Source organism: Physella acuta, unplaced genomic scaffold (genome assembly GCF_028476545.2).
Source record: "Physella acuta isolate Inbredline_101_S28 unplaced genomic scaffold, ASM2847654v3 ptg000233l, whole genome shotgun sequence".
NCBI classification, from domain to species: domain Eukaryota; kingdom Metazoa; phylum Mollusca; class Gastropoda; family Physidae; genus Physella; species Physella acuta.
The window spans coordinates 570,266-583,243 of NW_026731752.1; the positions used below are offsets into that span (position 1 = coordinate 570,266).

General features: G+C 45.8%; 1 protein-coding gene across 1 annotated transcript; it reads right to left on the bottom strand.

Annotated features, from left to right (window-relative positions):
- Positions 1 to 507: 507 nt before the first annotated feature.
- Positions 508 to 9,439, bottom strand: LOC131938097 (uncharacterized). Its single transcript, XM_059295993.1, has 8 exons — positions 9,085 to 9,439; positions 7,054 to 7,809; positions 6,449 to 6,543; positions 5,774 to 5,994; positions 5,257 to 5,352; positions 4,536 to 4,594; positions 1,374 to 1,603; positions 508 to 713 (listed from the first exon to the last, which is right to left on the bottom strand). The coding sequence occupies exons 2-8, from the start codon at positions 7,617 to 7,619 to the stop codon at positions 580 to 582; spliced, it is 1,401 nt and encodes a 466-aa protein (XP_059151976.1). The 5' UTR covers positions 7,620 to 7,809; positions 9,085 to 9,439; the 3' UTR covers positions 508 to 579.
- Positions 9,440 to 12,978: the final 3,539 nt, after the last annotated feature.

The window sequence follows — 12,978 nt, forward strand, 5'->3', positions numbered from 1 at the left end:
TCATGTCACGTCAGATGACAGCCTCATGTCACGTGAGATGACAGTCTCATGTATTGTCAGATGACAGCCTCATGTCACGTGAGATGACAGTCTCATGTCACGTCAGATGACAGCCTCATGTCACGTCAGATGACAGTCTCATGTCATGTCAGATGACAGCCTCATGTCACGTCAGACGACAGTCTCATGTCACGTCAGATGGCAGCCTCATGCCATGTCAGATGACAGTCTCGTGTCACGACAGATGAGAGCCTCATGTCACGTGAGATGACAGTCTCATGTCACGTGAGATGACAGTCTCATGTCACGTCAGATGACAGCCGCATGTCACGTCAGATTTCAGATGACAGTCTCATGTCACGTGAGATGACAGTCTCATGTCACGTCAGATGACAGCCGCATGTCACGTCAGATTTCAGATGACAGTCTCATGTAACGTCAGATGACAGTCTCATGTCACGCAAGATGACAGCCTCGTGTCACGTGAGATGACAGTCTCATGTAACGTGAGATGACAGTCTCATGTAAAGTCAGATGACAGCCTCATGTCACGTCAGATGACAGCCTCATGTCACCTGTCTACTCCCAGTCGTACTCTGAGCTCGAGACGTCAGATTTCTCCTTCTCTTTCTCCTCCTGCACGTCACGGTGGTAGAAGATGACGTAGGCGATGGCAGACGGCAGCAGGAGAGCAGTGCTCACGATCGTGAAGACTGGAAGTAGAGAAAGTACAGAAAGTAGAGAAAGTAAGTAGAGAAAGTAAGTAGAGAAAGTAGAGAAAGTAGAGAAAGTAGAGAAAGTAAGTAGAGAAAGTAGAGAAAGTAGAGAAAGTAGAGAAAGTAGAGAAAGTAGAGAAAGTAAAATGTCCACGTTGAATGTGTCTCAGAAAAAAATGGCGCGCACCAAACATTTTTTATGCTTTAAAAAAATGACATTAGTTGTTTACGTCAAGATTAGTGACGTCAAGATGAAGGTTAGGGTTAGGTAAGATGGCGAAGTTGAGAATAAATGTTTGCTTGATCAAACCCCCTACGTCATGTTTAGTGAGTTCTTTATGTCATGAAATGCCATATGATATATTTCATGAAATGCCATATGATATATGTCATGAAATATCATATAATATATGTCATTAAATGCCATATGATATGTCATGAAATGCCATAAGATGTCATTAAATGCCATATGATATATGTCATGAAATGCCATATGATATGTCATTAAATGCCATATGATGTATGGCTGGTTTAAAAAAAACCGAATGACCCACTTTAGACCAGTGCAAGCTATATGACTGGTCTTGACCTAATCATCAACTTGCGACCTTGACGCGACGTACACGACAAGAACTATTGACCTTGAACCTGACTTACTGGCCGAGTGTGTCCATTTGGGTGACCATTTGATGACGTCACTGGAATAATCAAAATAGAAGAGGGACCAGAAGGCTGACGTCATAGGTGCGGCCAGTGAGCTGACCAGTGCGACGAACAGGCTGCCTTCAGTGGCGGCGACCAGCAGCAGAGAGAAGAGGTTGTAACCAAACACGGCCACACTCAGCACTACCAGCTGTACTAGGGCCTGGTGACACTCAGGGGCGTAGCTGGGGAGGTTCACGTCTCTTAATATTTAGACAGGGTTCACGTGTGTTAACATATAGACAGGGTTAACGTGTGTTAACATTTAGACAGGGTTAACGTGTGTTAACATTTCGACAGGGTTCACGTGTGTTAACATTTAGGCAGGGTTAACGTGTGTTAACATTTATACAGGGTTCACGTGTGTTAACATTTAGACAGGGTTAACGTGTATTAATATTTAGACAGGGTTCACGTGTGTTTACATTTAGACAGGGTTCACGTGCGTTAACATATAGACAGGGTTCACGTGTGTTAACATTTAGGCAGGGTTAACGTGTGTTAACATTTATACAGGGTTCACGTGTGTTAACATTTAGACAGGGTTCACGTGTGTTAACATTTAGACAGGTTCACGTGTGTTAACATTTAGGCAGGGTTAACGTGTGTTAACATTTATACAGGGTTAACGTGTGTTAACATTTATACAGGGTTCACGTGTGTTAACATTTAGACAGGTTCACGTGTGTTAACATTTAGGCAGGGTTAACATGTGTTAACATTTATACAGGGTTAACGTGTGTTAACATTTATACAGGGTTCACGTGTGTTAACATTTAGACAGGTTTCGGGTGTGCTACCATTTAGTATATACTAGCGTGCCCGTCCCCGCGCGTTGCCGTGGGATTAGTACGAGGATAGCCCTGAGCAAATCGCACCCTACCGGGGCCTGGGCGAACGCGCCTAATTCGGTTTAGTGAAAGGGTATAATGCCCCATTGTATCCATAGTCCTTCGCACTTTTAAAACACACGTAGGCGGCATAGCGCTTACGGGATAGCCCGGGTTGCCAAATAGTACCCTGCTGCGGCGCCGCCCATGCAAAAATGAAATATTTTTTTTTCAGAAAAATCTCAAGGTGTATTCCTTCCCAAGTTTCATGGCGATGGGATAAAAGTTGCAGTAATCTTTAAAAGTAAAATCGGACGAAATATATTAGAAGGGTTTCATCAATGCTTTACCAATTATATGTTCTTGTTTTCTACAACAGAGTTTTTTAAATGTAAACAATGCTTGGACTTTGATCATATTTATCGGGGCACGGTATTACCCAGCCCGCCGTGGAGCGTGCTATATGAAAGCCTTGAGTGCACGTTAATTACTCACCGTAATATCAACCTTAATCCGTTAATCACTTAACAACTTAGTTTCCGAGAAGTAAAAGGGCTCTCTCGTAAGCCCCTGGCTACTTTTAACCATGGAATGTCGAGTGAACGACTCTAAAACCCGATCTGATGCATAGTCTTTTGCACTGTTTAAAACGAAGGTAGGCACCATATCGCTCACTGGATAGCCCTGGGCGCCAAATAGCACCCTGCCTGAGGCCGCCCGTGCAAAATCTAATACATTGCCTTTTATATCGATAGATTTTAAAGTGTTTTAAAAGAATCTCACCTGAAGTTACACTCACCTAAAGTTACACTCACCTGAAGTTACACTCACCTAAAGTTACACTCACCTAAAGTTACACTCACCTGAAGTTACACTCACCTGAAGTTACACTCACTCACCTGAAGTTACACTCACCTGAAGTTACACTCACCTGAAGTTACATTCACCTGAAGTTACACTCACCTGAAGTTACACTCACCTGAAATTACACTCACCTGAAGTTACACTCACCTGAGGTTACACTCACCTGAAGTTACAGTCACCTCAAGTTACACTCACCTGAAGTTACACTCACCTGAAGTTACACTCACCTGAAGTTACACTCACCTGAAGTTACACTCACCTGAAGTTACACTCACCTGAAGTTACATTCACCTGAAGTTACACTCACCTGAAGTTACACTCACTCACCTGAAGTTACACTCACCTGAAGTTACACTCACCTGAAGTTACAGTCACCTCAAGTTACACTCACCTGAAGTTACACTCACCTGAAGTTACACTCACCTGAAGTTACACTCACCTGAAGTTACACTCACCTGAAGTTACACTCACCTGAAGTTACATTCACCTGAAGTTACACTCACCTGAAGTTACACTCACTCACCTGAAGTTACACTCACCTGAAGTTACACTCACCTGAAGTTACATTCACCTGAAGTTACACTCACCTGAAGTTACACTCACTCACCTGAAGTTACACTCACCTGAAGTTACACTCACCTGAAGTTACACTCACTCACCTGAAGTTACACTCACCTGAAGTTACACTCACTCACCTGAAGTTACACTCACCTGAAGTTACACTCACCTGAAGTTACACTCACCTGAAGTTACACTCACCTGAAGTTACACTCACCTGAAGTTACACTCACCTAAAGTTACACTCACCTAAAGTTACACCTGAAGTTACACTCACCTGAAGTTACACTCACCTGAAGTTACACTCACTCACCTGAAGTTACACTCACTCACCTGAAGTTACACTCACCTGAAGTTACACTCACCTGAAGTTACACTCACCTGAAGTTACACTCACCTGAAGTTACACTCACCTGAAGTTACACTCACCTAAAGTTACACTCACCTGAAGTTACACTCACCTGAAGTTACATTCACCTGAAGTTACACTCACCTGAAGTTACACCTGAAGTTACACTCACCTGAAGTTACACTCACCTGAAGTTACACTCACCTGAAGTTACACTCACCTGAAGTTACACTCACTCACCTGAAGTTACACTCACTCACCTGAAGTTACACTCACCTGAAGTTACACTCACCTGAAGTTACACTCACCTGAAGTTACACTCACCTGAAGTTACACTCACCTGAAGTTACACTCACCTGAAGTTACACTCACCTGAAGTTACACTCACCTGAAGTTACACTCACCTGAAGTTACACTCACCTGAAGTTACACTCACCTGAAGTTACACTCACCTGAAGTTACACTCACCTGAAGTTACACTCACCTGAAGTTACACTCACCTGAAGTTACACTCACCTGAAGTTACACGTGTATCCGTTCTTTATCCGCTTCCAGAATTCTGACCAATCGCTAACCTGTTCATGGGTAAAGAGGTTGGGGGGGGGGGGGGGGGCAAAAACGGTAAGTGCATTTCTTTTGAGTTGTCTTAAGTTAATCGGCTGCCCAATGTTCAACATAAGAGTTGTGACCCTCCCTAAATACACCACTACCCCTCCCTCCCTAAATACACCACTACCCCCTCCCTCCCTAAATACACCACTACCCCCCTCCCTAAATACACCACAACCCCCCTCCCTTCCTAAATACACCACTATCCCCATCCCTCCCTAAATACACTACTACCCCCCTCCCTAAATACACCACTACCCCCCTCCCTCCCTAAATACACCACTACCCCCCTCCCTCCTCCCTAAATACACCACTACCCCCCCCTCCATTAATACACCACTCCCCCCCTCCCTCCCTAAACACACCACTACCCCCTCCCTCCCTAAATACACAACTACCCCCCTCCCTAAATACACCACTACCCCCATCCCTCCCTAAATACACAACTACCCCCTCCCTCCCTAAATACACCACTACCCCCCTCCCTCCCTAAATACACCACTACCCCCTCCCTCCCTAAATACAGCACTACCACCCTCCTGGCCTAAATACGCCATAACCTTCCCCTCCACACCTCTCTAGAAACGCCCCCCCCCCCTCCTCCCTTAACGTTTTAATCTATACTTACATCTCCATACCACGGCAGGAAATTGGCGCCAAAAGCTAGGACGGTAAACACACAGGCAGACAAGAGACCGGAAGTAGACAGCGACACAACGTGGATCTGCAGAAAAATCTGACGACTCAAAGTTTTGTTTATGGGAAGTAACTCGGCTACTCCTGATTGTCTGTTTATTTAACACGGTTACCTTTCTTACTTTTCAAGGTTTAAGAATAAAATAAATAATTTTAAAACAGCGTAAAAAGTACTAAAATGAATTAGCAATGACATTTTAAAGACAAACAGCTTTAAATATGTGTCATTAAGAAAAAAATATTTTCATACTTTCTGGACGCTTACCACCACCTGACACTTACCATAACGTGGCACCTACCATAACGTGACACCTACCATAACGTGACACCTACCATAACGTGACACCTACCACGTGACACCTACCATAACGTGACATCTACCATAACGTGACACCTACCATAGCGTGACACCTACCATAACGTGACATCTACCATAACGTGACACGTACCTTGCGCCCCCTGATCTGCCCCTCCCCCAGCGTGTGGTAGAGAGAGAGGAAGAGAAAGCTGAGTGAGAAGAGCACGGGCCAGAGAATCCGATCCTCCAGGTGCTGGGAGTAGAAGAGGTCACCGTGACCGCTACCCTCCAGGGACCAGATCCGTGGCTCCAGGCCGATGAACAGGGCCACCAGGGCCACCAGACAGCAGGCCCCGCGGCGCCGGCTCAAACCTGATTGGACGAGATGGGTCACGTGTCTGTAGATCACATAATTGGCAAGAATCTTAGTTCATAAACAGGGGTCAGGTGTACCAAACAGGGGTCAGGTGTACCAAACAGGGGTCAGGTGTACCAAACAGGGGTCGGGGGTACCAAACAGGGGTCGGGTGTACCAAACAGGGGTCAGGTGTACCAAACAGGGGTCGGGGATACCAAACAGGGGTCAGATGTACCATACAGGGGTCGGGTGTACCAAACAGGGGTCAGATGTACCAAACAGGAGTCGGGTGTACCAATAGGGGTCAGATGTACCATACAGGGGTCGGGTGTACCAAACAGGGGTCAGAAGGACCAAACAGGGATCAGGTGTACCAAACAGGGATCAGGTGTATATTAAACACAGGTCGATGTATACAATGAGAGTCGGAACTAGCTGATGGACAAACAACACGAGAGAGTGACCTACCTTTTCTCGTGATGACGAGTGTCGTGATGAACGAGAACGGGATGCTCGCCCCTGAGAGCCCCGGCTGTAGAGCTGCGGGGGCGTGGTGGGGGTGGCTGTCTCCATGGGGATGAAAAGCAGGTTAACATATAAGCACATGTCCGTTAGCCGTCACACAAAAGAACGTGAATGATGGCGTTCATAAAAGTAGTCATGTTCAATTCATCGTTAAACTCACCTGTATAAATCTGTGAGTCAGTGACTCACCTGTATAAATCTGTGAGTCACTGACTCACCTGTATAAATCTGTGAGTCAGTGACTCACCTGTAAAAATCTGTGAGTCACTGACTCACTAGTATAAATCTGTGAGTTACTGACTCACCTGTATAAATCTGTGAGTCAGTGACTCACCTGTATAAATCTGTGAGTCAGTGACTCACCTGTATAAATCTGTGAGTTACTGACTCACCTGTATAAATCTGTGAGTCAGTGACTCACCTGTATAAATCTGTGAGTCAGTGACTCACCTGTATAAATCTGTGAGTCAGTAACTCACCTGTATAAATCTGTGAGTCAGTGACTCACCTGTATAAATCTGTGAGTCAGTGACTCACTTGAAGCTTACCTAGAATAAATCCCAAGATTAAGACGCAATGCCAGGCATATGCCCAGTGCTGCGTAGATGGGCAGGGGCACCACGGGCCTGAGCGTGATTGTCGAGTCGTACACGTGCTTGAGGGTCAAGGTTAGCAATATCAGGGGGAGGGGCAGCACGCTGGCCAGGGACAGGAGCACCACCATCGCGTCCCCGCCCGCCCTGCACATGGACGAGGTGTAGATGGGGCAGATGATGAGAACGGCGGCGTGTGACGTCACCGTCATCAGGCACAGCAACACCACCGTCAGGGGCGTGGCCTTGACCCGGCGGCGGGGGTTGTAGCAGATGCTTCTCTCCAGGGCCCGTTCTAGAAGGTTCGGCTCGTAAGGCTGCCGGTCCTCAGCCTCGGACGTTGTGTTCAGGTCAACCTCGCTGTTGACATCCGGCAAGATGGAGCCGAACGTGTTGACGGAGACCGGCTGCCGGCTAACGTCACACGGCAAGCTGGTTACATTAGTTGTCTTAAAGAAATTTCTAGACAGTTTGACGGTGTCACCGCCGTTTCTGTTGTCTACAGCGCCGTAGGCTGACATCACCGACGTGTGTCACTGACGTGTGTCACTGACGCATTTCGCTGACGCGTGTCCTGACGCATGTCACCGACGCGTGTTTGAATGATTCACCAAACATGCGCACTGATGTTTATTCGATTCCAGTTTTCTCTGATGAAACTGTGAGTGTTGTCAAGCGTACAGTGAGTGCGAGAAATAACTGGAGCCACACCTGAAATTATTTTGAAAATATCACGTGTACGAAATGTAGAGGAACTAAAAATAGATTTTCATAAATCTCCACCTTTTGCACCTCCTTGAGTCCGAAAACTTTTATCCAATTTTGTCTGTTTGTCTGTGTGTCTGTATGTCTGTGAATGTGTCTGTGTGTCTGAACATTATAAATAGTACCCTTTCAGTTCATTTGACGAAATTTCATAATAAACATTTATCAGATTAGTAGTTTTCTATCAATCGTTGAGGGATTTCCGGTAACCGGAAGTATTAGTTATTTCAACTTTAACAGACACAACTGACACCTTTCAGAACCTTCACCTTAAAACCATCACACCCAAAGCCAGGGAAATAACATACAGACTCATCTACAATTCAACACCCCTAGCAAAACAACAGAAACCCTTTTGCCCACTATGCAGACAAAACACATCCGAAACCGAAACGCACATCTATGTAGAATGCCCCACCATACAAAACATGAAAAAGACGCTAGAAACCAAAATAACAAGAAACGAGACCTTCAACATCGACATAGTTATAACTGTAAACAAAATCCCTTAACAAAGAGACAGGACGGACCTAGAGCAAAAAGCAAGGACGGTAGCTATATATAGACAGACTATTTGGAAAGGTAGAATAAAAGTAAAAGACGACAAGGTACAGTTCACGGGACACGTACTAGACTTGATTTATAGTAGACGACTCGACAACAACAGCATTCAAACACATATACCATAATTAGCAACCATAATTAGCAACCATAATTAGCAACCATAATTAGTAACACCACAACGTAAAGAACACGTGACACTGCATTGGCCACCTGGCCCAATCCTAATCGACACGCCCCCTTTCATCACACCTTCCCCACCCCCAAACCCAGGACCCCCATATCATATTGCCCCCATAACTGTATCCACATCGTCCCCAGGACCCCACCCCTGTATTGAAATCCTATATTTAAAAAAATAGAACGATTCCCACTTTCTTTTAAAGTTAAACTAGTTGACAACCAGTTACTTAACAAGTAAAATAAAGTAAACAAAACTGACCTAATTAATGAGTAATTTATCAATACATGATAAAATAAGTAAAATAAAGTAAACAAAACTGACCTAATTAATGAAGTAATTTATCAATACATGATAAAATAAGTAAAATAAAGTAAACAAAACTGACCTAATTAATGAAGTAATTTATCAATACATGATAAAATAAGTAAAATAAAGTAAACAAAACTGACCTAATTAATGAAGTAATATATCAATACCTGACGAATTAGCGACTACGCCCCTTGTCCTCTCTAATTGGTTGATCAGCGCGTTTAGTGTTGACCTCAGGAATGTTTTGGTTACTTGATGGCACAGGTTCCAATCTCACCCGGACTTGCGTGCGGGGAGAGCAAAAACAACTCGACGCTTGTGTCTGTGATGTGTAGGTGATGTGTAGGTGATGTGTAGGTGATGTGTAGGTGATGTGTAGGTGATGTGTAGGTGATGTGTTGCTGATGTGTAGGTGATGTGATGTGTAGGTGATGTGATGTGTAGGTAATGTGTAGGTGATGTGTAGGTGATGTGTAGGTGGTGTGTAGGTGATGTGTAGGTGATGTGTAGGTGATGTGTAGGTGATGTGTACGTGATCTGTAGGTGATGTGTAGGTGATGTGTAGGTGATGTGTAGGTGATGTGTAGGTGATGTGTAGGTGATGTGTAGGTGATGTGTTGGTGATGTGTTGCTACTATCTGTCACTAGCACGGTGGGTTGATGGGGTGACACCTGGTGACACCTGGTGACACCTGGTGACATCTGTCGGCAGGGTTTAGCCATCTGGTGATCCGGGTCAAGTTTCCAACATGGCGGATACTTTATCTCATCTGTGACGTCATTTGTTATAGTCAATTAACGACACGTACGTTAATTAGACACAGATAGCCACAGATAGCCACAGATAGCTACAGATAGCCACAGATAGCCACAGATAGCTACAGATAGCCACAGCTAGCCACAGATAGCCACAGCTAGCCACAGATATAAAAATAAACCTAGACACTGTAATGGCCCTCACCTTGTGAAACAGAAGTTTTTAGTCAACCTTGAACTTTGAACTTTGCCATTAATCAAACCTTTGAGTTAATGACGAATTTCAAAGCGCTGCCTTCCGTAGAAACTGCTATTGGTATAATCCCAGTCGGGAATAGAAAATACATGAGATTCCAAGTCCATAGACAAACGAAACAAAGTCTGAGTTCTACAAACGATGGTACTGCTACACATTCGACGTGGTCGCATTATGGTCTAACATCTACAACCAACAGACAGATGGGAGCCACTGATCCAGCCGACAGCAGGTGAACAGTAATGACACGGCAGGTGGTGGAGACACTGAACACACGCGTGACACGTGACACGTGACACGTGCAGGACTCACATCTGCACGTGCTGGAGATGACCCACTAACTGTGATGACGTCATGTGTGTTCCAAGAATTGCGCAATCAGCAGCATTTTATCCAGACCTTTAAATTTCAGCCCAATGTCAGTGGCTCTAGCCCAATGTCAGTGGCTCTAGCCCAATGTCAGTGGCTCTAGCCCAATGTCAGTGGCTCTAGCCCAATGTCAGTGGCTCTAGCCCAATGTCAGTGGCTCTAACCCAATGTTTTAGTCAGTGGCTCTAGCCCAATGTCAGTGGCTATAGCCCAATGTTTTAGTCAGTGGCTCTAGCCCAATGTCAGTGGCTCTAGCCTAATGTCAGTGCCTCTAGCCCAATGTTAGTGGCTCTAACACAATGTCAGTGGCTCTAGCCCAATGTCAGTGGCTCTAGTCTAGCCCAATGTCAGTGGCTCTAGCCCAATGTCAGTGGCTCTAGTCTAGCCCAATGTCAGTGGCTCTAGCCCAATGTCAGTGGCTCTAGCCCAATGTCAGTGGCTCTAGTCTAGCCCAATGTCAGTGGCTCTAACCCAATGTTTTAGTCAGTGGCTCTAGTCTAGCCCAATGTTTTAGTCAGTGGCTCTAGTCTAGCCCAATGTTTTAGTCAGTGGCTCTAGCCCAATGTTTTAGTCAGTGGCTCTAGTCTAGCCCAATGTTTTAGTCAGTGGCTCTAGCCCAATGTTTTAGTCAGTGGCTCTAGCCCAATGTTTTAGTCAGTGGCTCTAGTCTAGCCCAATGTTTTAGTAAGTGGCTCTAGCCCAATGTTTTAGTCAGTGCCTCTAGCCCAATGTCAGTGGCTCTAGCCCAATGTTAATGGCTCTAGCCCAATGTCAGTGGCTCTAGCCCAATGTCAGTGGCTCTAGCCCAAATGTTAATGGCTCTAGCCCAATGTCAGTGGCTCTAGCCCAATGTTAGTGGCTCTAGCCCAATGTTAATGGCTCTAGCCCAATGTTAGTGGCTCTAGCCCAATGTCAGTGGCTCTAGCCCAATGTTAGTGGCTCTAGCCCAATGTTAATGGCTCTAGCCCAATGTTAGTGGCTCTAGCCCCATGTTAGTGGCTCTAGCCCAATGTTAATGGCTCTAGCCCAATGTCAGTGGCTCTAGCCCCATGTTACAGTCAGTGGCTCTAGTCTAGCCCAATTTTACAGTCAGTGGCTCTAGTCTAGCCCAATGTTTTAGTCAGTGGCTCTAGCCCAATGTTTTAGTCAGTGGCTCTAGTCTAGCCCAATGTTTTAGTCAGTGGCTCTAGTCTAGCCCAATGTTTTAGTCAGTGGCTCTAGCCCAATGTTTTAGTCAGTGGCTCTAGTCTAGCCCAATGTTTTAGTCAGTGGCTCTAGCCCAATGTTTTAGTCAGTGCCTCTAGCCCAATGTTTTAGTCAGTGGCTCTAGTCTAGCCCAATGTTTTAGTAAGTGGCTCTAGCCCAATGTTTTAGTCAGTGCCTCTAGCCCAATGTCAGTGGCTCTAGCCCAATGTTAATGGCTCTAGCCCAATGTCAGTGGCTCTAGCCCAATGTCAGTGGCTCTAGCCCAATGTTAATGGCTCTAGCCCAATGTCAGTGGCTCTAGCCCAATGTTAGTGGCTCTAGCCCAATGTTAATGGCTCTAGCCTAATGTTAGTGGCTCTAGCCCAATGTTAGTGGCTCTAGCCCAATGTTAATGGCTCTAGCCCAATGTTAGTGGCTCTAGCCCCATGTTAGTGGCTCTAGCCCAATGTTAATGGCTCTAGCCCAATGTCAGTGGCTCTAGCCCCATGTTACAGTCAGTGGCTCTAGTCTAGCCCAATTTTACGGTCAGTGGCTCTAGTCTAGCCCAATGTTTTAGTCAGTCGCTCTAGCCCAATGTCAGTGGCTCTAGTCTAGCCCAATGTTAGTGGCTCTAGCCCAATGTTAGTGGCTCTAGCCCCATGTTAGTGGCTCTAGCCCAATGTCAGTGGCTCTAGCCCAATGTCAGTGGCTCTAGCCCCATGTTACAGTCAGTGGCTCTAGTCTAGCCCAATTTTACAGTCAGTGGCTCTAGTCTAGCCCAATGTTTTAGTCAGTGGCTCTAGCCCAATGTCAGTGGCTCTAGTCTAGCCCAATGTCAGTGGCTCTAGTCTAGCCCAATGTTTTAGTCAGTGGCTCTAGTCTAGCCCAATGTCAGTGGCTCTAGTCTAGCCCAATGTCAGTGGCTCTAGCCCAATGTCAGTGGCTCTAGCCCAATGTCAGTGGCTCTAGTCTAGCACAATGTCAGTGGCTCTAGCCCAATGTCAGTGGCTCTAGTCTAGCCCAATGTCAGTGGCTCTAGTCTAGTCCAATGTTTTAGTCAGTCTAAAAATAGTTTGAAATTTAGTCCATGCTGGACTTGGCAGGTAAACAAACGTTTCACAGCTCTTAGTTGTCCACACCACACAACACAACACTACACAACCACACTACACCACACTACACCACACTACACAACCACACCACACCGCACAACCGCACCACACAACCACACCACACCACACAACCACAACACACAACACACAACCACACCACACCACACAAAAACCCCACCACACCACACCACACAACCACACCACACCACACAACCACACCACACAAACACACCACACAACCACACCACACAACCACACCACGCAACCACTCCACACTACACATCCACAACACACAACACAACACAACACTACACAACCACACTACACCACACTACACAACCACACCACAAAACCACATCACACCACACAACCACACCACACAA

Excerpts from the sequence above, each read along its gene's own strand:
- LOC131938097 (XM_059295993.1), bottom strand. The coding sequence starts at position 7,619 with ATGTCAGCCTACGGCGCTGTAGACAACAGAAACGGCGGTGACACCGTC. Across the intron at positions 6,544-7,053 it reads AATCTTGGGATTTATTCTAG|CCACCCCCACCACGCCCCCG; the intron begins GTAAGCTTCAAG and ends CCATGGAGACAG. Across the intron at positions 1,604-4,535 it reads GGATACACGTGTAACTTCAG|CTACGCCCCTGAGTGTCACC; the intron begins GTGAGTGTAACT and ends GAACCTCCCCAG.